Genomic DNA, 26,662 nt, shown 5'->3' on the forward strand with positions numbered 1-26,662 from the left:
CTTAATAAACATTATATAATTTATTCTTAACTTAGCATTAGTTTACAAAATATTTTCAAATATATATCATGACGTACATTAACTTTTTTTGTTATAGATGTTGAACGTTTTGTAGTACAGACCATGCAATTATAGCAGAAGTATTAAACACCTGTTACCATTTCTGAAAGCAACCATAAATCTCATTAAATCCCATTAAAAGTCTTAAAATTATGATAAACAAAGAACCCATTTTTCTTGTGCATATCGTAATTTTTTTTAACTCCAGTTATACTTTAAAAGGGGTCATATGAAGCTTTTAATGTTTTCCGTTTCCTTGTGTGTTGTTTCTGTTTACGATCTGCAAAGTTATAAAACCGCTTTTGCTTTCAGAGGTAATCAGAGGTTAAGATTTTCTTGTTCTTGAGCAGTAAAACCCAAGGTTATTTTGTAAACGAAAACTGAAATTAAGATGGTGCACATGAGCTGAGGCAGTAGGGCTGAGCGATTAAGTCCTAAGCGGCTATTCAGACAGAATGTGTTTTTGCTTTTAAAAAACAAGACGCGGGCAATGGAATGGGAAATAAGGCAAGGTTGCAATAGCCAAACATGTCCATCAAGTGTTTACATAGAAAAACTATTGAAAAGCGGCGCAATGCAAAAAACCTGTAAAGAACTACTACTGTGTGTTTGAGATTTAATGTTTGCATGATGGTGACAGGCTGAAAAGTGCTGTTATTTTCTTTGTTTTTACAAAAAATTTATATTATTATCCACGTGGAGACATTTCTCCACAACGTAGGCAATACCAGGACCACACACACACACACATTCTGCATTTACACTTCATTATTTAATCACACTGGCTTCACAGCAGGTTTTGTTTGTTGTAGATGACTTGAACTGTTTCTGAATTTACCAGTGGCCACACTGCTACATTTCATTCTGATCGATTGGCTTGATCATCCGCATTTTCAAAATCCGACTCTGGCTTGAACTGATACGGTATAACCAACAACATTACTGTTAAATTGTGTGTTTACAAATGCTTTGGAAGCCTTGGATGCTGAAGCTTGTGATTATGGTACGAGGTATTACATTTCCGACACTCTCTTAAGATCTTGAGGTGCCAATCACAACACACTGGGTCAGCTGGCCAATCAGAGCAGTCTGAGCATTTTAGAAAGAGGGGCTCTGTGGAAATCAGTACGTTTCAGACAGATTGGGAATGCAGTCAATGGGTTGTTTGCACATGACGTCATTGCTGCACGCGAAATGCGGCTGGAGGGCAAGGAGTGATTTTTCTATATCATTTATGGTTGCTCAAATCTATCAAACCGAGAAACCACAATGAGCTTTTATCGTTTACGTAACTTATATTGTTTTTTAACTTTAAAAGTTGTCACCTTTTATACCGTTTTGCGTTTGCCGATACTGAAATGAATATGGATACCTGCTTACCTTTTTTCGTTTGCAGGGAAGAGAAGCTATTTTATCCCATTGCATGATCATTTGGCGTTTTCACTTCAGTTTTGTAGAAATCCGTTCACAATGTTGATCTGGTTACCGTGAAAACAGTGTCACGCGCTGCTGCTTCAGCCATCATATGGTAGAAAATGTCCAAATAAATAAATGTGTTTAATAAGCTGACCGAAGTCGATCTATTTTTTTGTTGGAAGGGTGTAAATGTAACTGTAGTTTTAATGTTTTCTTTGTAAATATTCACTTATATGACCACGGAGGAGAATCGGAGGGGCATTCAGCAGACAGACACCCTTTTTTTACAGTCTATGACAGACACCGACACACTGTATTTTTTTTTTTTTTTTTTTAAACCAAATCAAAACCAAAGTCAAACCCATAGAAGCTTGTGAAGTGTGCAAGTTATCATTCACAAGCCAAGTGACAGTCATACTCACAAATGTTAACAAAAATACAACACTTTCAAAAACACTCAAGCTATGTGATTATTTTGAGTGATAGGGAGTGGGTTTAATCAGTGATATATTAGATTTGCTACGGCGTCACCTCCGTCACCTCCTCGACCTGCTTCCCTAGTGTGTTTACACGTAGAAAAGGTGAAAATTGTATTACACCGTCCATTTTTGACCCTGAACGATGATGTGAGCTCCTGTTGCAATTCTCGATTCAGCATAAATGACCTACAATGGCGACATTTTTCACAATCACGACAGAAAATCAAAAATATTGGATGGATAATGGATTTTCTTTTTCCGTATAGCATGTGCAAAACAGCCCTGCGTGAAAGTTTCATTCATTTCGTATTTAAATTTTCACTAACTACTAGAAACGTTTCAAGATCTGTCAAGATATATATGAAGTTTGTTAATGACTAATGAATATTATAAGCCATGTTAACATATATTTTGGTTTATATGGTGATCAACCGTAGCTGCTGTTGATGCTGGTAACAGAATGGAAACTGAAAAAAGTTTAAATCAATAAGTTTTAATATCTAAAAGATACCTAATATCGTTAATCAAATATCAAATCACGTTTTATATTTTTCACTGCCTGCTTGTGCGTAAATATATTGATTTGGAATTATATATCCTGTATGTTATTTTGTTTAGTTCACCCCATTTGCTTGTTATACTGTGTTTTTTTTTTCTGATTTGTCTTGATCAGTTGTATTGAGGCATTAGAAAACTGATTGTGATTGTGCCTATAAATATTTGCATTTAGTGCTACAAGATCTCCTATACACAATTTTAAGAGCAAAGCCCTGTTACCATGTCACTTCTTTTCTATTTATACTAATTTCTTCTCTCCTCTGTCTCCTCAAATCACTTTCCAGTGACTGCACATAAAAGCTTCAGGGCAGTTGTAGCTCATGTGGCTCAGTCCAGCTCTGTGTCATGGAAGAGAGAGCCAGCTGACTACTGCGAGTTATGATGTGTCAGAGCTGACATGTGATGTGGTGTTGACATCTGTTAGCGACAGCTTCTCAGGAAAAAAAAAAAAGCTTCTTTCTGAGAAAGTGCCTCTGCGCTACAATAGCTGACTGCCAATGAAGGACAGAGAAAGAGAGGGAGGACTTTTGCAGCACAACAAATGGAAGCTGACTGCAAAGTAAGAGCAGTGAAAGAGGACAAGTACAGGGCATTATTACCTTTTTAGAGGGAGGATATTATCAGAAATTACAAATTTAAATCAGACCTGCAAAACCTGTGCCTTTCAACTGTTGGACTTCTTTAATAGTAACTGGAGAAAATGTCCTTGCCATATGCATTTTAAAATTCTAAGTTGTACTTCCTACTTTTTGTGAGGTAATCATTGTATTTTAAGAGTTTTGGCAAGGACAACTTTAAGACCAAGAAAAAGCCTTAGCTAACCAATAGCGAAAGCAGTAGGACAAACAGGAAAAAAGTAAGCGGTAATCCTACTATGGATAGCACCTGCTTATCAATTAGCAAATCAGTTGGACTACTGGGTGAACAATATTTGCCATTAATATTCATGAGGAAAGCTAATACATTTTAGATGTTTAGCTGTTAACCGTCAAGCATTAAGCATCAACAGATCCAACAGACATGAAGCATACTAAACCTTTTTTTTTTTTTTTGTCAACAGGGTTACAAAATGCTCTTTCTAGCTTTACGCTTTATAGTTTGAATCTCTGAATCATCTGAATCTCTCTTAAAAGATTCAGATGAACACATTTATGTATTATATTGCCCTCATATGTACATATGTAATTTACTGTGTATCAGAAACCATTAATTTAGCTTTCATTGTTGTTGTACAATAAACAGGTAATATTTTAACCAGTAGAATTTGACAAATATTAAGAGGTCATTTAAACAATTTTTAAACTCGCCATGAAATGGAAATTCATCTCTTTTCTAAAACCATCTTATTGTAAACGATTCAACCATGCATGTTTGTTTATTTATTTATTTATTTTTGAGTTTGTAATTTTTAATCAAAACTCGATCTTCCAGTAAAAAGATAGACTTCTCTATGTGACACATGCTGGACTTCTCCAATCATTTAGTCTGCTCCGCTCCTTTCTTACAATCCACTGCAAGCTCACAACGTAAAATATTTAAGAATCTTTAATATACTAAAGATATTTATATAATTGCCCTTTTGCCATTTTATAGATACATTTTAGATCCTTTATCCTTATCCCCTAACATAATCATTTTATAGAGAATATAAAAAGAACATAAAATGTAGTGGATAGATATGTATAGGAAAGTTTTCTCTTTTAGTAACATAATATAGCATTAAAAAAGGTATTTTGATCTGCTAATCCCACTTTTACCTCTAAACCTACCCATAACCATTTCTTAAAAATATGTAGAGTTATAAAGAAACATAACATAAATAGAGATCACAATTCTCCCACGATTCTGAACAGACAACTAAACAAAATAACATGTAATTTAATAGAGGTTCTGACAAAATGTTAATTGCGGCAGTGTATATAAAGTATATATATTTCATTCATTTAAATTATTTAAAAACAGTTGGTTTGAATAAATTATTCAGTGACTCATAAATACTTATTGTTTGATTACTGGGTGATTCAGCATTTTTGAACGAATCTCTTAAATGAATGATTCAATGACTCACTCATAAAGACTTCACTTGTTTCATTATTGGATGAATCTGCGTTTTGAACGAATCTCTTGAATGAATGAATCAATGACAAATACATTTTGTCACTTGTCGTCACCTACTGGTTTATCGATGTAATTGATACAATCTTTATTTGAAACCTCAAATTACTTTCAAAAGGCGATTAACTCTATTTTGATACTGTAGACATCAGTGTTTATATCCAAACTATAAGCTTTTATCCCAGTACTTCTGTGATAATTTGAATTATTGTAACAGAAATAATGATACTGTGTAGTTGAAAAGACTGTTTGTGAAGCTGTTTCATGCCTATATATGACAACTGCTCTCTCTGGATCAGCAGCAGCGCCAACGCAGATTTGAACATTAGTGGTGTTCGTACTTGTCAAAGGTTTAATAGACATAGGCGAATCGCTCTCATTTAGGAATAAGATTGTGTGGGTATTTGAATCGAGTTTGCGATATTTTAACAATCATGCAGCTCTACCTTACAGAGTGCAGTATATAATAAGAGAGAATAAAAAAGAAAATAATGTTGGCTCTGAAACATTGGTATAACACAGTTTAGGGTAGCATGTAAAGGAATTCAAACATTGGATGCAATGGACATGCTTTTGCAGAAACATCCTTAAATATGGATGTTGTGCGTATAAGTCTTTCAGGTCATTTTTTATTTTTGAATTCTTGTAATCTTCCCTTCATTGCTCTAATAGCACTTTGTGCCGTGGTAGTTATGATAATTATTTATTTGGAGTTACGCTGGAGGGAGCTGCCATGCAGAGCGGGTGGGGAGAACATGAGTGTGTGATGGAGGATGACATTAATGTGCTATTAAAGCTTCTACCCCCTGAGCAAAGTGTCACATTCACCACTGTGAGCTCAAGAACACACACATGCACACAATGAGATGAGTCATTTGGAGGAGGTCACACCAATGCTTTATAAGTTAGTTGAGAAATGACCTGTTAGCCTACTCATAGCCCTTTGCAATCTCACACTGTATAGGTCCACATTAGTAATGCAAGTAGTCATTTAACTGATGCTTTAGCATAAAGCAACTCTTATTATCTGGTTATTTCCCCTGAAGCAAGCTGGGGTTAAATACCCTGTTCAAGGGTGCAACGGGTCCTTGTTTGAATATCTGCTGACAGTGAGAAAATTGGCTAAAATTTTGTGTGTTTGTGTGTGTGTATATATATATATATATATATATATATATATATATACCTGTGAAGCTCTGGTGAACTCCATGCCCAAGAGGGTTAAGGCAGTACTGGAAAATAATGGTGGCCACACAAAATACTGACACTTTGAGAGGGATAGCAAATTTACACTGTTATACAAGCTGTACACTCACTACTTTACATTGTAAGTGTCATTTCTTCAGTGTTGTCACATGAAAAGATATAATAAAATATTTACAAAAATGTGAGGGGTGTACTCACTTCTGTGATATACTGTGTGTGTGTATATATATATAATCCATATACCGTGATATGTTAATATAAATAAAAAAGACATTTTTGATTAAGCCAAAATTTTACTGAGGTGAAGTGACAAGCATCTTTCTTTGTTTATTTATTTATTCAGAAGGGAGTTACAAGTGGCAGTTTTAATTTTTTTTTTAAAACTAAAATAATTGTGCAACTTAATTTTAACCTTAACCTCTTCAGTTATTCAGAATTATAGGATAAATGTTTACTTCCAGTTCTGTTGGTTGTTTAGGATGCCAAGCTGCCATAGGTTATTTAAAGTACTTAAAATTAATTTAAGTTAAATTCTTACATAAACGAAAATTGGAAATCCTGGCTTGGAATACGCCAAATACTGTATGACTACAGCAGCTTCACTTGCTGGTCGTTCAATTGCTGTCGCTCTCCATGGTTCTGAAATAATCTTTCTCTGCTACAGCGGGTGACACAAAAGCTGCAAATCAGTTGCTGGAAGCCTTTGCTGGAATCACATGGAACAAAACATTACACAGTTCTCGCTGTGCCATGTCCTGTTCTAAGTCTGTTCAAACACTGAAATACTACTAAAGTCATTCCCTGTGGCTGCTGCCACGTAATGTAAGCAGCTTTCTTTGAGTCTAGCTAGTGAAGTATTACGAAAGGAACCGGTGTAAAGCAAAGCGCATTAAAAGTGACTTGGAAATGTTGCTGATTGATGTGGTATATTGTGAACTTGAAAGTGAAGTTCTTCTTGAGTGCTGCTTTTCATATTCTATGCTGTCACAAGTATGCGCCACCAATCTAAAAAACTTATTAGGATCAGATACATTTTAACATCAGGTCACGTTCATGTAGCACACCTATTGTCTGGCTGTCGCTTATATAGGCTTACACAGACTTTCCTCTAACAGTTCGTTGCACACAGAGCACCAGAAGCATCCGCTTAGTATATCTAATACTTCTTGAGCCAAAGCTTCAAATGATTGTCACGTCCTGTCAGTTTCTGGCCCTTAAATTGAGTCTGTGGCTGTGCCACATGTTGCAACTGAGGCAGACTGGATTAACTAGCTCTAAGTAAAGCTTAGAGGAGAAATTAAATCTTTTTTTACTTGACAGAGTTAAATATCATCCTGACCATTTTGGTCATTGCCAAAAGGCAAATGAGATGCTGAAGTCTAGAAATTACACCATTCCACTAGGGGTGACTGTTTGTGTCGTTCAATACATGGCTTTAAGAACGGTCAAAGTCATGTTTGATTTTAAGGGAACACATGGACCGATGTAGTTTATGTTCTGAATGTACTGTAAGTAACATTGGATAATCTGCCAAATGTAAGTGTTAGGGTGGGAACAAATATCTGTTAAAAAAAAAAAAAGTGATATTTTAACTAACTATATATACAGTATATTATACAGTATATACTGTTATATTCTATACATAAGATTCCAGTGACAATCAACTTGTTTGTCCACACCAGACACAACGCGAATACAAGAGCGACAAAAGCAATTAAAAATCACATCCAATCAAAATAGCATGTGTGTGGGTTCTCTCTGTAAGCGCACTGCACTCGCAATGAAATGGATTAGTAATTTATAAATATTACACCATTTTAACATCTTTAAAAATACATTATGAGTTAATGAAACAATCTTTGTCATAGAATACATTTGATTGTTCACGTTGAGTTGACAGACGTTCTTATTTTCTTTTATTTATTTTAAAGATCTGAGAATTATCCATTGTTGCTTTCAGTATGGCTATAAAGGGCACAAAAATGATATTCAAACTCTTATTAGACACTTATAACATTAAATAAAGCACATAAACAGTACCTGAGATTACCATTGTCATACTTTGTGTTGCTAATGCGGCCGGTTAGAACAAAAACTCTGATTAACATGGAAAAAATACCTTTTATCATGTGTCATGGTGTCGCGTCTGGTTAGGACACGGTGTTAGAACGATTTCTGAAAAAAGACTGGCTGCTGAAAATTTAGCTTCACTGGAATAAATTACATTTTAAAGTATATTAATAAAACAGTTATTTTAAATTGTAATAATATTTCTCAATATTATTTTTACTGTAATTCCACAAAGTCTACTTAAAGTAATAGATTGCAGTATACGTATATTCTAGTTTTGAATATCTATACTCTAAACAGAAAATCTCTATATAATTGTATTGTGACTCAGATATCAATATAACCTTGTATTTCCAGGTCCCTGCTGATTCCCCGACCTGAGTTGTTGTAAAAAGTGGTGCTGATAGATTAAAGCGTGTCAGCCAGGTCTCTCCGGAATATCACCTGTCACCTGTCGATATTCCTGCAGGAAATTTGGCTTTCTAACAGAGAGAAAGACCATCTCCTATTAACATATTACTCATATTTTCATTTATCAGGCAGGATTATGCGCCGTCATTAGTCATGATTTTCTTGCCTGCCGGCTGCCACTGAATTTTATCCCCCACACTATGCTGTCGATGGAACATCTCAGCTGGGGAATGATGAATAATGTCTGTGTCTCTCAGAGTGTCCATGAAACACAGGCGTCTGCCTTGCTTTGTTTACCCCTGACTAACAGTACCATGTAGAGTCAGCTCAGAAGCGAAGGCAATCTACTTTCATGATCAATAAACCTGTGGGACAGACAGGATACACCATGCTGTTCTGGTCTGCTTTTTTCTTTGCAGTGTCATTCATTTTTGGGAGAAAACCAATTCAAGAAGGCACTTGATTAAATGAGATGTTAGTGTTTCGCCTCCCCGTTCTCCCATGACTCCTTTCCGCGGTGGCTGAGAGCTGCTCATTTATTAAGGGAAGAATCACATCAAATTCTGCTAAATCAGACATAAGTGCTGTGTGTGGTGCGAACAACATTCATTTTGTGTCATCGTCTCAGCAGGATCTGTCTTTAAAGATTTGTGTTCATTAGCAAAACTTTATTTTGTTAACTACATAATCACGGAAGGTGAATTTCGCAAACGTAATTGGGAATGCCCTAAACGACATATTTGCTAAATTGATTAGTCTGTGGGTTGTCTGAATGACTATTTAACTAGTTGCTTTTAAAGAGATTTCACTTTTCCTCTTTCTTCTGAGAACAAACTTGCTTTTGTGGAACACAAAAGAAGATATTTTTTAAAAATGTCTTTCTTTTTGAGATTGGGATCCAATGTTGTTTGGACCACAACTTTCTTCAAAATATCTTCTTTTATGTCCCCACTTTTGCCATAAATGATTTGGCCAGGTTTCAGGGAAGCTACGAAAGAAAACGCAAACAAATGTATCCACTCCTGACATCCTCTGACAAACATGCAATTTTGGTTTATTAAAACAAAAACTTATATTATGGTGGTTAGAACCCTAAACACACTAATTGTTGCACATTTTATTTGTAATCATGATGCTATTAATAAATTACTCATTGAAAATGAACATATATATTACTACAGACCAGATCTCTGGATCAGTATACATCACATAGAATATATATTTAACAGAACAGTAAAGGATCATTACACTACCTGATTAATTTTTATGTTTATTGCCCTAAGGAGCAATAAAATGGAAATACATTTTCCCTTGTTTTTTCCTCAATGTGTCCATTAATGGTTGAAAACACAGTGTGAGACACTGAAAAAACAAGAAGCTACATTGCGGTAGCCATCATCTGAATGTGTGCAAGTAAAAAGCTATTTGGAATCAACAGTAATTGTCTCAAAATGTCTTGTTGAGGGCAGTGAATTTGTTGCAAAAGTGGTGCTTTGATGGCTGGAGCAGTGGTGCTTTAAAGGGGATGAATGTAGAGAGGGATTCAGTGTGCTGACAGTCAGGCAGTTACTGTTACTAAACTCTGAAGCGCAGACACTGCCAGCATGCTAAACCCCTCTCTGCGAAGCTTCATCCCTTCCACCAACCCCCCTCCAAAAATATTTCAATATTTGTTCTCAAAGCATTCTTGTACCAGTATCTAACTGTTCAGAGTTAATGAGATCTGCTGAAACGTCACTAGTAAAGAGGCAGAAGTCCCATCTAATTTGATTTAGCTGCCTCAGTAGCAATTTCATTTCTCTTTAGCAATCACGCCAATGTTTTTCAGGTCTGAAATCCTCTTTTTGAAAGTCTCTCATGCTCACCAAGGCTGCATTTATTTTATCAAAAATACAGTAAAACAGTACTTTTGTGAAATATAATTACAATTTAAAATGTTTTTTGATTTTATTATGTATATATATATATTTTTTTTTTTGTAATTTAATTTATTCCTGTGATGGCTAAGCTAATTTTTCAGCATCATTACTCCAGTCTTCATTGTCAACAAGATCCTTCAGAAATCATTGTAATATGCTGATTTGCTGCTCAAGAAACATTTCCTAATGTTAAAAACAGTTGTGCTGCTTAAAATTTTGTGGATACATTCATTTGAAATAGAAATCTTTTGTAACGTTTATAAATGTCTTTGCTATCACTTTTGATTAATTTAATTTGTCCTTGCTGAATAAAAGTACTAATTTCTTTCACAAAAAATAAAAATAAAAGGTAACACTTTATTTTACAGTGCCGTAGTTACACGTGACTACTTACTATAGTATTAACTAGGGATGTAACGATATCAAAATCTCACGATACGATAATATCTCGATATAAAGTCCACGATATATCAGCGATATTTAAAAAAAAAAGATAAATGAAGACTTTGTCAGTTTGAAACAGGAACTTCCATTGTTTTCAGTTTCATAATAAGGAAAAAATATTAAACAACCAATAAAAAAATAGTAGTAAGGGAAAAAATGCACAATACTCAACTCCTTTTTATGTTTTATACAGTACTAAAATGAGTTTAACAGACTGCTAATCTCAACAAATTCACTAACACTTTACAAATAAGGTTCACTAGTTAACATTAATTAACTACAATAAGTATTAATGAACAGCATTTCTACAGCATTCCTTAATCTTTAAAATTATTTTAAATATTTACTAATACATCATTAAAATCAAGAGTTGTATTTGTTAACATTATTTAATGCACTGTAAACTAACATAAACAATATGAACAGCTGTATTTTTAATAAATAACATTAACAAAGATTAACCAAAACAGTAATAAATGTATTGCTCATGGTTAGTTCATGTTAGTTAATACATTAACTAATGTTAACATATGAACCTTATTGTAAAGTGTTACCACAAATTCAACACAAATTGGATTCATAAAGATGTCACTTGTTTCTAAAAGAATGATTCAGTGATACAGTTTTAACAGTAATTTGTTGCAAACTATTAGTGTAACAATGCAAGCGATATGTTAGTTAGCCTATTTGAAGCATTTTCAAAAGGTGATTTATTCTGTTTTGATTGGTAACGTAGACATCAGCGTTTATCTGAATAATAAACTTTTGTATACTTCTGTGATAATTGGAATATTTGTAACAGAAATACTGTGTGCTTGAAAAGATTGTTTGTGAAGCTGTTTATCTAAATATGACAACTCTCTTCAGATCAATGTCAGCGCGAGAGCAGATTTGAATGTCACGATTTTATTTTTGTCAAAGGTTTAATATAGCCTACACAGGGCGAATCATTGTCATTTAGGAATTAGATCAAATTGATGATGAAATCAAGAACACAATCTTTTAAAGACTAATCGTGCAGCTTTGTGCTCCTCTCTCTCTCTCTCTCTCTCTCTCTCTCTCTCTCCCCCTGCGTTGACATATTTGAGTAGCGCGAGGGCTTTTCAGTGCATTCATTGTTATAATATTCATGAGGTGAGACGTCTCTATTAAAGGATACACTCCTCGCACTTCGTTCTGGATAAGAACCGGTTCTCGGTTCCCAACCCTAGTTACCACTTCCCTCCGTTCTGCTGAAGAAAAAAAAACGACACTTTTTGCTCGGGAGATGTTTCGTTGATCGTTTCATACAGTTGTGTGACCATGATGATATTGAGACAATTTTGCTATCGCGATACCACAATATTGATAATACCGTTACATCCCTAGTAATAACAGTAAATTATGCAGAATTACAAGTAACTAACCCTAAACCAAACCCTAACTGTAACTCTATAGTAAGTACATGTAGTTAATTAATATTACTCAGTACTTATTTGAGTAATTACAATGTAACTACAGCACTGTAAAATAAAGTGTAACCAAATAAAAATCTTACTGACCCCAAACTTTTAAACAGTGGTGTAGGTATTAAGGAGAACAGCAATGTCCAGCTGTGTAATTTAAGAGAGGATAACCGAGGATGTGAAACACATCCAGATGAGAAGTATCATGTTTGTTTTGGCTTCTTTGCTGCCATCTTCCAGGGCAAAATTCAGAATACAGTGTCAGCATCATTTCTTCTGTTTATCCTCCCGCACTGGGGCTCATCCTAATCTCACAAGAAAAAGAAAAAAAATTGTTTAAAAATGAGCTGAGTCTTCTTGAACTGATCTGTTTACATAAATTGCATGCCATCGTTTTATCTTTGAGCTGCAATAGTAATCCCTGTATAGTTGGCAGGCACTTTCAGATTTATTTGATATTTATCTGGTAAAAGTGTTCAGATATGGTCCCTGGCACTGTTTGTTAGTAGACGTACGGTACAGGAGCATTCCCGATTACAGACTAATGTTTGAGAGTGCATTAAAGCGGAGAAGCAAACAATCTGGATTGGTTATTATGCTTCTCAACATATAGCATAAAATTCCTTTTAATCCGCATGTCTGTACTATTTTGTAATGTCTGTAGGGTGTAGGGATACTGTAGAAGGTGGTAGAAGATGAAACCGATTAACAGTGAAAGCCTTTACTAATGCAATAAATCTGCAAAGAGTGACTTCAGGTTCATACCAGGAAAGTCAGACATTTTAAAAGTCAAGAAACATTAAATTGTATCACCATAGTATTAACTATCATAGATTTGAGAGTTCGAAGGGTTCAGGTTGTGACAATCTCATCTGAAGATATTTGTCTTAAATGAAGCCTCAGGGGTAACAAGCGTGGCTCTTGTGCTTTTAGGCTAATGCAGCTTCAGCTAGCTATTTTCATCTTGCTAACGATCTGTGGCACAGACAACAAGAAGGACCTCCTGAGAGAGGGAGAAAAAAAAAGGTTTTTTTATCAGTAATGCACTCAAAAACTTGGAGCAGAGAGACATGAAACTGGAGTTATGTAGGGCAGCATGTGAAGAGAACAGCAACCCGAGGCCATTACATTTTTCACTGGTCTTCACTGGATTTTTTTTTTTTTTTTTTTTAAATAACAATGCATATGATATTTTTAAACTTCAGTCTCAGAATTCAGAGAGTTTTGGTTCCCTTTCATCCTTCTGACACCCAGCGTATATTCTTACAGTCAATCGCCATTAAGGACCCTGACTGAAGTGACCAAACACTGAAGATCAATACTTAATAGACTTTGACCTGAAGTGAATTCAGATGAAGATGTTCATGCTCTCTGTTTCTCGTTATACAGGGCTGAAAATCCGCGAAGTGACGATCAATGTTACTAGGCAGCAGGTGGAGGATTTCCATGGTCCAGAAGACTACTGGTGCCTTTGTGTGGCCTGGAGTCACCTAGGGACCTCGAAGAGCCGTAAGGCCACAGTGAGGATAGCTTGTGAGTATGCTAGGTCCTAGTGGCCTCCAAGTGGGAAAATTATTATTATTCATTTTTATTTTAATTGTATTGACACTGCAGGTTTTTAAATAAGAAATAAAAAGAAAATCTGTTTTTAAAAGTTTATGCATCTAACAACTTTAGTGCATAGAAAAAGACAAATGCTAGGGTATAATTTAATAAATTTGAGGGTCCTGGGTATCAAAAAGTTTGAAAATACCTCTTGTATTAGCTAACTAATTGTTTAAATAATCAATTTTTTCTCTCTTTTAGAATTGCTGAAAATTATTTAGACAAAAGCTTGCATGCTAAATCTGAAATGCACCTAAATTTAAGAAACTACATGAATTTTCCTCGAATTTCAATTTTCTCACATGAGATCACATGTATTTCACATGGGAACTGTTCCAAAACCATGTTTCCTATGTGTATGTTTAATATGTGTTTCACACGTGTTCCACATGTTGGCCATGTTTTTGCACATGTGCATGTTCATGTGGTTTTTCTGAAACACATAATATAAACACATAGATGAAAAGGGGTCAAAAATCAGTTTTATGTATTTACAATTTTTTCATTAATGCACTAAATGCGTTAAAGGGTTAGTTCACCCAAAAATGAAAATTCTGTCATTATTTACTCACCCTCATGTTGTTCCAAACTAGGGGTGCAATGGTTCAAATTGCTCATGGTTCGGTTTGTATCACGTTTTTTAGGCTCACGGTTTCGGTACGGTTCGGTATGTTCAAGGAAAAAAGGACTACTGTCAAATTAAAATAAAGAAAATAAGAACAAATAATCAAACTACAAGCAACAGCACAAATCAATACAATAGAGCAAAAATTCAAATAAAATAAACAGTGCTTTTCAGGTATCTAACAGTAGTTTTCAGGTACAGAAAATGAATAAAATAATCAAATATAAAATAACACTGCATGTTATCTTCACTGTATAAATTAAATAAAGATTAATCATTATTTAGTTACAAAAGCTATACAGTCAAGAGCAGTGAGTGATTTCTTTGTCATTTGTTGTTTAATTAACATTAAAAACACAGGCAGCAGGAATAGGCTTCTTTCCCTTTAAGACATAATGCACGATTTTTTTCGACTGTTATACGTTCACTCAAGGCATAACTGACTATGTTTGTTAGGATAATTGCCAAGATGGGCATGTTGACATAATTTTTGTGTGAATTTGTCCGTTCAAGCGCATCACTTGAAAGAGAACTCCATGTTTGCGCGCTGTCTGATATAAAGGGCGTGCGCGCTTCGGATGAGCGCACACAAATCTTCTCACAGCGTGCACAAGTTCTCTTTCGCGTCTTGCTCTTGAATGTTTAAATTAGCAAGGCTTAAATGAGTTTAGTTTAAACACAGATAGCAACGTGCGCTGTTCAGGTTTCACCTGCGCTCGTGCGCCATCAACACCTGGGTGATGACGCCGTAAATGACTGCTCATATTCGAGCATATGGCACTCACAGTGAACCAAATTTACAGAGAGTGACAGTTTTGTCCATGCTTTTTCATCATCGCTGTTGTAACGTTTTGGGAAGTCAGAATGCGTATTCATCGACTGAAACATACATTATCCGAACTCTGTCTGTTTTACACGTTGTCAACAAACCTTATAGATGTGTCGTCATTCGAAATGAACCGCGGTGCAAGTGCATGCCGAACCATAAGTGGAGAACGGTACGGTTCGATTTTTTACAGAGAACCGTTGCACCCCTATTCCAAACCCATAAGACTTACATTCATCTTTGGAACACAAATGAAGATATTTTAAATGAAATCTGAATGATTTCTCCCTCCATTGACAGCTATGTAACTACCACTTTAACGCTTCAAAAAGTTCATAAAGAGATTGTAAAACTAATCCATATGAATTGAGTGGTTTAGTCCAAATTTTCTTAAGAGACATGATCACTTTTTATGATTAACAGATTGAATTTAGGCTTTCATTCACATATAAACATTGATCAGCGAACATAAACAGAAGCTCAACCGAACCGAATGACACGCAAGAACAAACCTCTTCCCGAAGCTCAAATGTGCTGCATAACACACGAGAATGAACCTCATTGGTTCTCGCACGTCAAGCGAACATAACTGATGTGTGCGTTGATGAATGTTTTATATGTAAATATAAACCTAAATGAAATCAGTTCAGCATATAAAGCGACCGTGTCTCAAGAAAATTTTGGTAACACTTTATTTTAGGGTCTTTTAACTAGTTGCTTATTAGCATGCATATTAATAGAATATTGGCTATTTATTAGTACTTATTAAGCACATATTAATGTCTTATTCTACATGACCTTATTCTACATGCTTAATCCTACCCAATATCTAAACTTAACAACTACCTTACTAACTATTAATAAGCAGTAAATTAGGAGTTTATTGAGGGAAAACTCGTAGTTAATAGTTTATATGTGTTCCCTATACTAAAGTGTTACCAAAATTTTAACTAAACCACTCAATTCATATAGATTAGTTTTACGATCTCTTTATGAACTTTTTGAAGCGCCAAAGTTTCAGTTGCGTAGCTGTCAGAAATCACTCAGATTTCATTAAAAAAATCTTTATTTGTGTTTCGAAGATGAATGAAAGTCTTATGGGTTTGGAGCAACATGAGAGTGAGTAAATAATGACAGAATTAAAATTTTTGGGTGAACTAACGCTTTAAATCTAAAGGCATTTGCAATCTATTAACAGCTTTATTTAGTTTTTATTATTATTTGCTATGATTATCATTATCATAATTTTTTTTAAAGATTTATTATATTTTATCATTATCAGTTGATAATCAATTAACAACTTTATTCCACTTAAATACAGGGAGCATTATTTTTTTTATCCTACCTGAAGCTGGACCATTTTTGATATTTTTCTTGTGTTTTCTCTCTACAAATTAAAAGCTCTTTGCATTGTACAGAAAAAAAATAATCTATTGCTGTACAAGCACAGTGGGGATGTGTCTAATTGAACTGAACCAACGACACCTGCAACTCCAGCAGATGGCCGGAGCACCATTGAGAATGCCTGCACTCTGCTGCTCTTTTGCCCTTCCTTTCTAAGGTTGCCAAAACGAAGGGCAGGGGGTGTAGATAGAGCAGGATACTGAGCGGTGAAAGCGATTGGCATAGATAGGCCAAATATCGGCTCGGACTCTGCCCACTGTGACAGCTGCCTCTTATCTTTTCAAACAGACCTTCGCAAAAACTTCGAGCAGGATCCTCAAGGGAAGGAAGTGCCAATCAAGGGCATGATTGTGCTGCATTGCCGTCCCCCGGAGGGAGTGCCCATGGCAGAGGTAAGACCCATCCTCTCAGCCTCTGACATCATTCCCGCAGGGAGGATATCTGGGAAGGGCAATGCATGCTCTCTGCTGACTGGAAACAAGCATCAGTGCTGTTTTTAAACATCTATACTAAGTGATGCCTGTTTCTGTGCTTAAAGGGATAGTTCACCCAGATAATTGCAGTTTATTCAGCCTCATGTCATTACAAACCTGTATTACTTTCCTTCTATGGAACACAAAAGAAGATATTTTAAAGAACTACTATGGTCCATGTATATTTAAAGTCAATGGGGTTCAAAACAAACAAACATATGTTTTCAAAAATATCTCCCTTTTGTGCTCCACACAAGAAAGTAAGTCATACAGGTTTAGAATGACTTGAAGGTGAGTAAATGATGGATGGATTTCATTTTTTAGTGAACTATAGTTTTAAAGAGAACAAGGAATGACAGTCCACTGACTGTTGTCATCGAATTTGATGGATTGATTTCAGTTTAATACTGCTTGTGTGCAGTCAAGGGTCAAGTAAGGGACAAAAACGACAGGTCCACATATCATTGATTATGAGCAGGCAATATATCCATGTACATGTGTGTGTGATTATAGTAGGGTTTGGTTCTTGGCAGTCACCAATGCTTTGTGAATGATTCAGTGATAAAATGTAAGAGCTCTGCCAGCGTCTGTCTATTCGAGTGCACGTTGGACAGAAACGGAGGAAATCTGGGAAGTACTGGAAGACAAGATTCTCCCTTCAAGTACTTTGTCAACATAAATGAAGTCAGCTATAAGAGGGACTAGTGAATAATGTAGAGTGCAGACCAGCAATCGGCGATCGGGTCCATTCCAGCACACCTCCGCCATAAAAAATTTAAATCCAAGCTGTGAGGAGGAGAGTGCAAAAATTTATACGGCATCATTTTACCAGCATGCTGGATGCTAACTCTCTCTCTCTTTCTCTCCCACTCCCTCTTTATTCTGTCCTAGTGGAATGTGTTTGTGGTTTTAAACTGTCATAAACACCCCCTCTGAGAAATGCTCTGTAGTATATCTGTGGTCACAAAGCTAATGAGACTCGCATCTTTCTGGATAGAGTCAGTTTGTCATCACTGTTGGCTCTTAGGATAATTAACCAGCCTGATTTCTTTTCTAGTAAGAAAATACCATCTTGTTTTGGAGTAAAAAAAATTTAGTTCATATAATAGGTTTGTGTGAGGAAGAGACTGAAATTCAAGCCCTTATTCATTGATAATCTTCCCCTCTCTTCATACAAAGCTATCATGAAAACATACTTCACACATGCTTATGAAGACATATAGCAATAGTAATATTTTGAAGTAATATAGCACATAAATCACATGGATCACTTTTATGAAACTTTAACCCTGTAAAGCTTGACATCTGAAATAATAGTGAGAAGAGTAAATTTTTTGGAAATGAAACAGTTTATTGAACTTTTAAACAAACACAAAATATGCATGCGTTTTTTGTTGGATCATATTTGACATCAGGCTTTTATGACTTATATAGTATGATATAGGATAATATGGAATGATGGCATTCTGATGCTTACTTTTCTCTTAGAAAGGTGATATTTAAATACTTCGTTTTTTTAATCAAAGCTCTGTACTTTTTTTTTCAATGTGGGGGCAAAGCATATAATTGGCATGTAGTAGATTGTGTACAACAGTTTTTTTTTCTTCTTTTTAAAGTTTTGATCATGTTGATAAATTATTGGCCTTATAAATTTGCTTATCAAATATGATACAGTAAGTTTTTTATGGTTAATTGTGTTTTTTGCCATTTTTAGAGTGGTCATCCATATTCAATGTATGGAAAACAAAAGTTTGGACATTCTGTCTAATTTCTCCTTTTGTGGAGGAAAAAAAACCCCACACAGGTTTAGAATAATGTGAAATTATGTCAAAAAAAAAGAAAGAAATGCCAGGTTTATTTTGGGGGTAATCTATTCCTTTAAATTGGAGCGTTGTCCTTTTAAATAGTAGCAGTATTAATGTGTTGAGTGATCTGAGTGGTGAATTAAACTGTGATATGTCCCTGTGTCTATGCAGGGGGGCTTCTCGGCACTGTGGTAATTACAACATAAACACAAAAAACTCTGATATGACCTTTTAGAAACAGAACAAGTTTTCTGTTGTAGAGCTAAACAGTAACTGTAAATGAGTTTCCCCAGAGCTTCTTAAGCCTTTCTGCATAGTTGGTCTAGACTGTGTTATCATAAAAATCTTCTTAATGAGATTATGCGCTCTGAGTGTGCTACTGAGGAGTAGTGTTCAATTGGCCAAGAGAGATTTTGCTCCCAAAGCTTTTTGTGAAATATATTACATTTAAGTTAGACCAGAAAATGGTCTCACCTTCCCTTTTTCTGTTTTCTTTTCTCGCCATTGACATGGAATGTTTTAAGAGGATGCCTTAGGAAAGAAAAATCACATTTAAATAGAGATTTTTAAGTATCTTGCTTGTAAGAAAGGTTCATGCAGCATGTGCCATATATAAATGTTTAAACAAACTTTTAAAATGTCTCAGACTATGCTCAGATTTGCAGCGTTTGCAATCAAAAGTCAGATATCTCGACATGAATTAATCAAATTCATCTAGGGCCAAATTATCTAAGCCTTGCGACCCACATTTATAGCTCTATAACCTTTTCTGTATTATAATCATTTGTGTACATAACTCATTTGTGTGTACATAATTGACATCACCATTAAGTTTTCTTTAGCTTTCTTTTATTTCTTTTTTTCTAATTACTTTTTAAAAGCATCAAGAGCTTCATTCCATTCAACAAGAACTCACTTCATGTGTTCCTACCTGTTTCCTGTTTTTTTTTCTTTTTTCTTTTTCCTGTCCTTTTCCAGCCACCATGAAAGTGAGTGATGATCCCCATGATCTAACAAGCCAATTACAGGCCGGTCAGAGCTGGGTGGTATCCTGTCTCTATGTGTTTAGCTGTGATAAGGCTGATCTGGAAAGAATGGTAATGTGGTTGTGTGTTCAGGAGAGGAGAGGATGAAAGGGACAACTCTGTGCTTTATGCTTGTGGTTGCCTTTACTTCTGTATGATTGACCAGCATAGTCCTAGAAGTGTTTTTTACAGCATTTTCCTCTATGTTTGCCAGGTCTGGGGTTAATTCCTTGTGTTTTTTTTTTTCCACTTTTATTTATTTATTTTTTTAAGGATCATTTTAATTCAAAGTGCATCAAAGGATATCAAAGCTCCAGAATTAAGTATAAATTTGATTTTTGAAATTGAGATGATGAGAATAAACCAATGAGTCTGTTCAAATAGAATTAATTGTGGAAGAATGTGGATTTAAACCACAGGCATTAATTTAACTGGGATGACTTGGATTACAGGGATCACATCAACTAATGAACTGACCAACTGATATTTCTTTCTATTACAAAAGGGGATAAACCATCTATACTGCACACTATTTCAGAGATGATTGCTGATTTAGAGTGACCAAGACTATTTTACAATCTTTTTCCAAATGTGTAATTCATAGATGTATTATTTATGATGTTTATGTATTGATTGACAGTAATATATTGGCATGTGAAATGACAAGCACTCTTGAATTTTGAAGTATGTTTTAGATACAGTACAACTAAAAAGAAAATCAAGTATGTACTTAGTGTTCATTTATTATATAAATGTTGGAATTAAATAATCACATTCTTCCAAAAGTCTATTAAATCCTGCATGATGCAAAAGCTGAACTATGCTAGTAATTTTTTTATGTTGGCATACATGTCAATGGGAATTGCAAAATTGAATTATTTTGCTCAAACTATAGTTTATACCAAGGCAATATTGTATGCTTGTATGTATACTTGTTAATGTTTTGATTATTTGATTAGTGTGATCTATGCTGTGATGGTGGTGTCATTCATTGGTTACAGGTTCAAATCCCTCATTGGATCATATAAGAGCAAAACACTTCATTGGAGATGCATGTTGAAATACCACACTGATAAGTAGGGCTTGTTATCCAAAATATAATGAAACAAGTTTAAATAGAATAACAGCTGACCTCTTAGTAAAACAGGGATGATGTTAAGTTAATAGTGAATTTTATTAATACAAAGGTTGGTCAGATCCAGGATTTCAAAGCACTGGCATTTCTGCTGTTAAGTTCTTAAGCTTAACAGCACTACTGTGTAGAATCACAATTCATAGCATTACAGCAGTTTACTCACCCTGAGAACTTGGCAGCCCTTGAATTACTTGAAAAATTGGATAATTTTCAGAAAATGCAGACACTTTTGTGTTTCCCACACTCTCCAGCTCATTGTCTATTAATTCTCTAGACTGGAGTAAGCCTTTCCTGCCAAGTTCTTGAAAGGGTCCCCAAGAAGGATTCTGCCATAAGTAAACACCAGTATCTTGGTTCATTTTCATCTAATATGGATCTCATTTCACATGCCAAGAAATTATCCAGTCATAGCAGATGTCTTAGATGTCTTACATATGGAAGTCTTAAAGGTAGCATGGCAAAAACAGCATGTTTAATTCTAAATGTCAGAAGGAAAGGTGGACAACTGCCATGTGAATATAAAGCATTTTTGGTGCAAGAAACCTTGCCTAATGTTATTAGTGGACTTATGTGTATTATATTGTGTACACCCTGTTGAAAAATCCAGCATATGCTGGTTAGGTATGTTTTGAACATGGCAGCTGGTTTGAACTGGTTTATGCTGGTCCTTACTTGGTCATGAGCTGCATGGTTTAAGCTGTTCCTGAGCTGATTATAAGCTGGTCCTGAGATGGAGCTAGTTGCTTAGGACCAGCTTAGAACCAGCACTTGACCATCTTAAACTAGCTCATGACCAGCTAAGGACCAACTAAGGACCAGCTTAAACCAGCTCAAACCAGCTGCCATGCTTCAAAACATACCTTACCAGCATATCCTGGTTTTTTAACAGGGCATTTGGACAGCTACTCATAAAGAACCTTTTATGCTGGTTCAACAAATACATCAAGAATATGAATTAATATTAATTAGGTGAATGAATTTGCACAAGCATATTTTATAGATGAAACTGCAAACTTCATACTCATTTTAAAGTTGATTGTTGAATTTTATGCTCATTATACACCAAAGATGAAAACAAAAGCATTTGCAGAAATTCAGATTTAGCTGTCTGCACTACCAAAGGTTGGTGTCGAAAGTAATTTCAAAGTGATTGTAGGTGTGTCTGCTTGTGTCAGTCTTGTCAATGTGTTGTGCGTGTGTGGGTTTGATTGAATTCACAGTCAGCGAGGCGGCGTTATATCCCTGAGGGCCGTCTATCAGAGCTGTTTAATCTTAGTAATTACCCTGCTGAAATATGAAGCAGTTTCAACAGCCTCTTCTCCAGCGTACACACACAAACACACTTCACAGGTTAAAAAAAAAACTCCCCCTAACACCACCTGCAAAAAACGATCAAAATATTTTCGATATCTTGTTTTACTGAGTTCAAAAACATTAAGCGGCTCTGACCTCCTGTCCCACTTTTGTGGGCGACAGCAGAGTAGCCCCTGTCTGTGATAACAGCGAGGTCTTCAATTCGGCTGATCTCTTCCTGTCAACAGGACCTTAATCAGGCAGGATAGAGGCACTAATGAAATCACGAGATCCTCTTGAGACTGTGGAAACTCCTCCGTCAGCCCTGTCACTGTTAGCCACGCTGTAATTGAAACAAATGTGCCAATTAGGCCATTCATTTCTCACATCTTCTGCCACACATTCACCCAGCTAATTTGTATTTGTCCCCTACCTTTTCTCCCCTCACTCCCTCTCTTCCTTTATCCTTCCTTCCCCCCTTCTTTCTCTCTTTCTCCCATTCCTCTTCATGTCTGTGCTCTGCACGTTTTCAAAGGCTGAGGGGAAGTGGTGCTCAAGAATGCAGAGCATGGCAAATGTCTCAACAGAGAGGTCTGCTTTCACTGTGTGCTAATTGCCTATTTCAACTCCCAAGTTTCCTTGAAAACTTGAGTAAATACATTAGAGAAGTGCGCTCTCCACTTCAGTACACAAGTAGTATGACTCCCTGCTGAAAAACAGCTTAAACCGGGTGATTTGTTGGTCTTAGCTGGCTGGTCAGTTGTCTTCATAGTCTGACTAACTAAAAAGTGCCCAAAATCCCTCTTAAACTAGCAAGACATACCTGGCTAATAGGGTTGTCCAGACTGGGAGACCAGCTAAGCTTTTTTTTCTTTTTCTTTTTTCAGTAATACACTGTAAAAAAAAAAAAAAGAAAAGAAAAGAAAATCTTAAATGTACAGTAAAAAATAAATAAACAGAAGCTGTGGTTGCCAGGACTTTACTATAAAAAAATATGGTAGCAACATTTTAATTTTAACAGAATGTACTTAATTTATGATTAATAAATATATATATATATATATATTACTGTAACATTACATGAAATGTCCCATTAGATCTATTACAGCTTTTCAGTGTATAAAGGGAACTTACCATTAACCATTTTTTTTACTGTAGGATTTTTACCATTCAAATTACAATCATTTTTTCAGATTGTTTGATTTTACAGCTTCATAGTGAAATAATTACTCTAATTATTCAAATGGGGTAGTCACAAAATAATTAAAGCATACTGTGAACTATGAACATGAGTGCTAATGTGATTCTGAGAAATGATCTGTGAATAGAGCAAAGTTTAAAATGCTGTGATGAGATAGAGGAAGAGAGGGCAAAGAGGACATCACTGCAGTTACTGCTCAGAACACAGCATTAATGTGACTGTAATTTTAGTAACCATGTTCTATTAAAAGCTCTAACCAAATCGGATTGTTGGATTAAAGTCGGCATGAAACGGAAGTTGCGATAGGGTGGGGGGAGGTTAACATTTTTAATTAAATATTATAAGTGCACATGAATAATAAAAAAACAAAACAAAGATTTGCACGGATTAATCCTTTATAATAAACACTACAATTCTGTAAAGAAATAAGAATTGTCAATTTTGATTTTGTGGTGACTTTAAAGACAGAACACAATAGTCCTGTTCAAATGGTGCTCTCAGCCCTTGTGTTCCTCCCAAGTAATGAATTGCAAATACTCATGTTACCGTAATTGAATAGATTTTTCAGGAATTAAACTTTAATAAGAATTTTTAAAAAGGCACTTTTACTTGAGCATGTTTTAAGTGCTGTAACTGCATTTTTACAGTGCTGTTTTCCTTCCATCTGGGTTCTTTACTTCCCTGTCAGTGTCACCAGATCTCAGAAAAATAAGCACTGGCCAAAACAGTGCAAAAATAAGTGACTGTTTTCATTGTGTAACACTATTTTTCCTTTAAATAAATGCAGTCCCGTGAGAATCCAATGTTTTACTATGCCTGCAATAACAGTTTACTATTCTTACTGAGTGTAGAAGCTGGTATCTCTTTTGCTAATTGCAGCTTTGGTTAATAAATGCTTCTCTTTTTGCCAGGTGGAGTGGTTGAAAAATGAAGAATCGGTCAGTTCCCTTGGAGACGACAACATTGACACTCGTGCTGACCACAATCTGATAATCAATGAAGCCAGACTCTCTGACTCCGCCAACTACACCTGCCTCGCCAGTAACATAGTCGCAAAAAGACGCAGTGCTACAGCTACTGTAGTTGTGTTTGGTAAGACGACACTGATATGCTTCATTGACTTATTGTTCTGTCTCCTCAGCTAAAAATATTACTGAACGGCTCTCTTCTTGCAACAGCACTGTGAAGTCATTCATTATCACATTTTAACTAAGTTGTACACCCTTTTAAGCAATAGTTTATCCAAAACTGAAAGCTGTCATTATTCGCTATATCACCCTCATGACTTTCTTTAATCTGTTAAACTTAAAAATTACTTTGAAAAATGTAAGATTTTTTTTTTTTTTTTTGGTCAATACAATGAAAGTCAGTGAGCTTCAAAATTTTGTTGACTTTCACTTTCATTGACCATTGACTTTCATTGTATGGACAAAAACATTCTTTTGTGTTTTGCTGAAGAAGAAATTCATTCAGATTTAAGACGACATGAGGGTGAGTAAATGATGACTGGATTATCATTTTTGAGTGAACTATATGAACTAACTGAAATTATAGATTTAAAGTTACAAGCTATAATCATATGTGACCCATGCTGTCGAAATGAGTCGGAATGCGCACAGGCTAATTTTCGAGCTACAGGCAAAACAAGTGAAAAATGTAAATTTTGGTCCAATTTGAGGTTTTCACAAAAATGAGTTCATTAAGCCCTCGTCTAGCGATCCCAATGCTCCAAATAGCAATTAAACATCTAAAAGTATCTTTATTTGTATGTTTTCTGAGAGGAGAACCTTTCCTTTGTCCATGAAAAATGCTCAAGAGAAGCTAGGTTATCCCGGTATATTTTTCTGTTGATATAAAAAATCATGTACATTTAGCAATATAGCGAGTGAATTATGTATATATATGATGTATATTACGATGTTATGATAAACTATATGCCTTTCTCCACTGACGTTCTAAGTTGTTCAAAGCGTTTCTAAAAGAGTACTGATTTTTAGAATGCAGCTGTCTGACTCTGAGATGGCGAACGGGAACATGGTTTGTGTAACATTAGCAACACATTATTAGCTGTTTGATAATGTAGTCAAGCAAAAGGCTAATCATATTAAATACCGTTATGTGTCTGATGTTGTAAAGAGCGATACATAAAACGCATTACCATTCTGATACGTCGACTTTGTAGACGACCCTGTATAATTCACTTTTCCACTTCTTCTAAATCATTTTCGGGTTCAAACATATATGGCTGAATTAAACCAGTATTTCTAATTGCCATTGTGCAGCATTTACTACAGTAAAGTTGACCGAGTGGATCTCTGAGCTGGTGTGTGAGTGAGTGGAGGCGGGGCTAATTTGCATATTCATGGAACTGCGTATACTAAATGAAGCAAGAGTGTAGAGTTACATTCAAGCGTTTTAAAGGCATGCAGAATTTTTCACGGGAAAAAAACGTTTAAATATGTCATTTTGGTGATCAAAAATGAGTTTTAAGGGATAAAATTATTGACTACAGGGGGACTTTAAAAGTTTCCTTGTTTGATTCATACATTCCAGCATAGATACAGATTTGTAGTTATCTACTACTGCAGTGTTAAGTGTTGGTTTTTGGTAGGCAGTTGGAAATGTGCAATTTGGAAACATCAGTCTCAGACAGAGGAGAGAAAATAGGTAGTATGCAATCCTTTAAAAAAAAAAGTGCATGTCACACAAATTGTCCATACTGGTATCTGGCTATGTGGCTGGCTTGTACTGATGTGCCAGATTAATTTATAAGTGCCCGTATAGAATTTAATTGGACAGAATTTAATTGAGTTGATAAGCCTGTTTATTTTGCTATTCTAATTATGGACGATTATATGATTAGTTAGGGCCCGAGCACCGATGGTGTGAGGACCCTATTGTAATTGCTCAGTCAGTTATTCTTCTTCTCCGAAATGAATCGCATTTTTGAGGGCCTAAACATGCTCGAAAACTCATAAAACTTTGCACACGCCTCAGAAGTGGTGAAAATTTACATCTGATATGGGTTTCAGAATTAGACAAAATTAGGCAAAATGGCTCGATAGCACCACCTACAAAATTTTACATTTCACGTACAGATATGAAATTCATTAGACACATGTAACAGCCCAATACCTACAAAAAAGT

The 26,662-nt window shown here is 35.4% G+C and overlaps 1 protein-coding gene across 3 annotated transcripts in view; it reads left to right on the top strand.

Annotated features, from left to right (window-relative positions):
* Window positions 1-26,662, top strand: part of unc5db (unc-5 netrin receptor Db) — a 226,405-nt gene that overhangs the window by 160,540 nt on the left and 39,203 nt on the right. For all 3 annotated transcript variants that reach the window (XM_051894039.1, XM_051894040.1, XM_051894038.1), the window contains 3 exons: window positions 13,513-13,656; window positions 16,872-16,975; window positions 24,427-24,607. In XM_051894039.1, coding sequence (XP_051749999.1) covers window positions 13,513-13,656; window positions 16,872-16,975; window positions 24,427-24,607 — 429 coding nt within the window. The remainder of the gene's footprint in view (window positions 1-13,512; window positions 13,657-16,871; window positions 16,976-24,426; window positions 24,608-26,662) is intronic.

This window comes from Ctenopharyngodon idella, chromosome 5, assembly GCF_019924925.1.
Source record: "Ctenopharyngodon idella isolate HZGC_01 chromosome 5, HZGC01, whole genome shotgun sequence".
Taxonomy (NCBI): domain Eukaryota; kingdom Metazoa; phylum Chordata; class Actinopteri; order Cypriniformes; family Xenocyprididae; genus Ctenopharyngodon; species Ctenopharyngodon idella.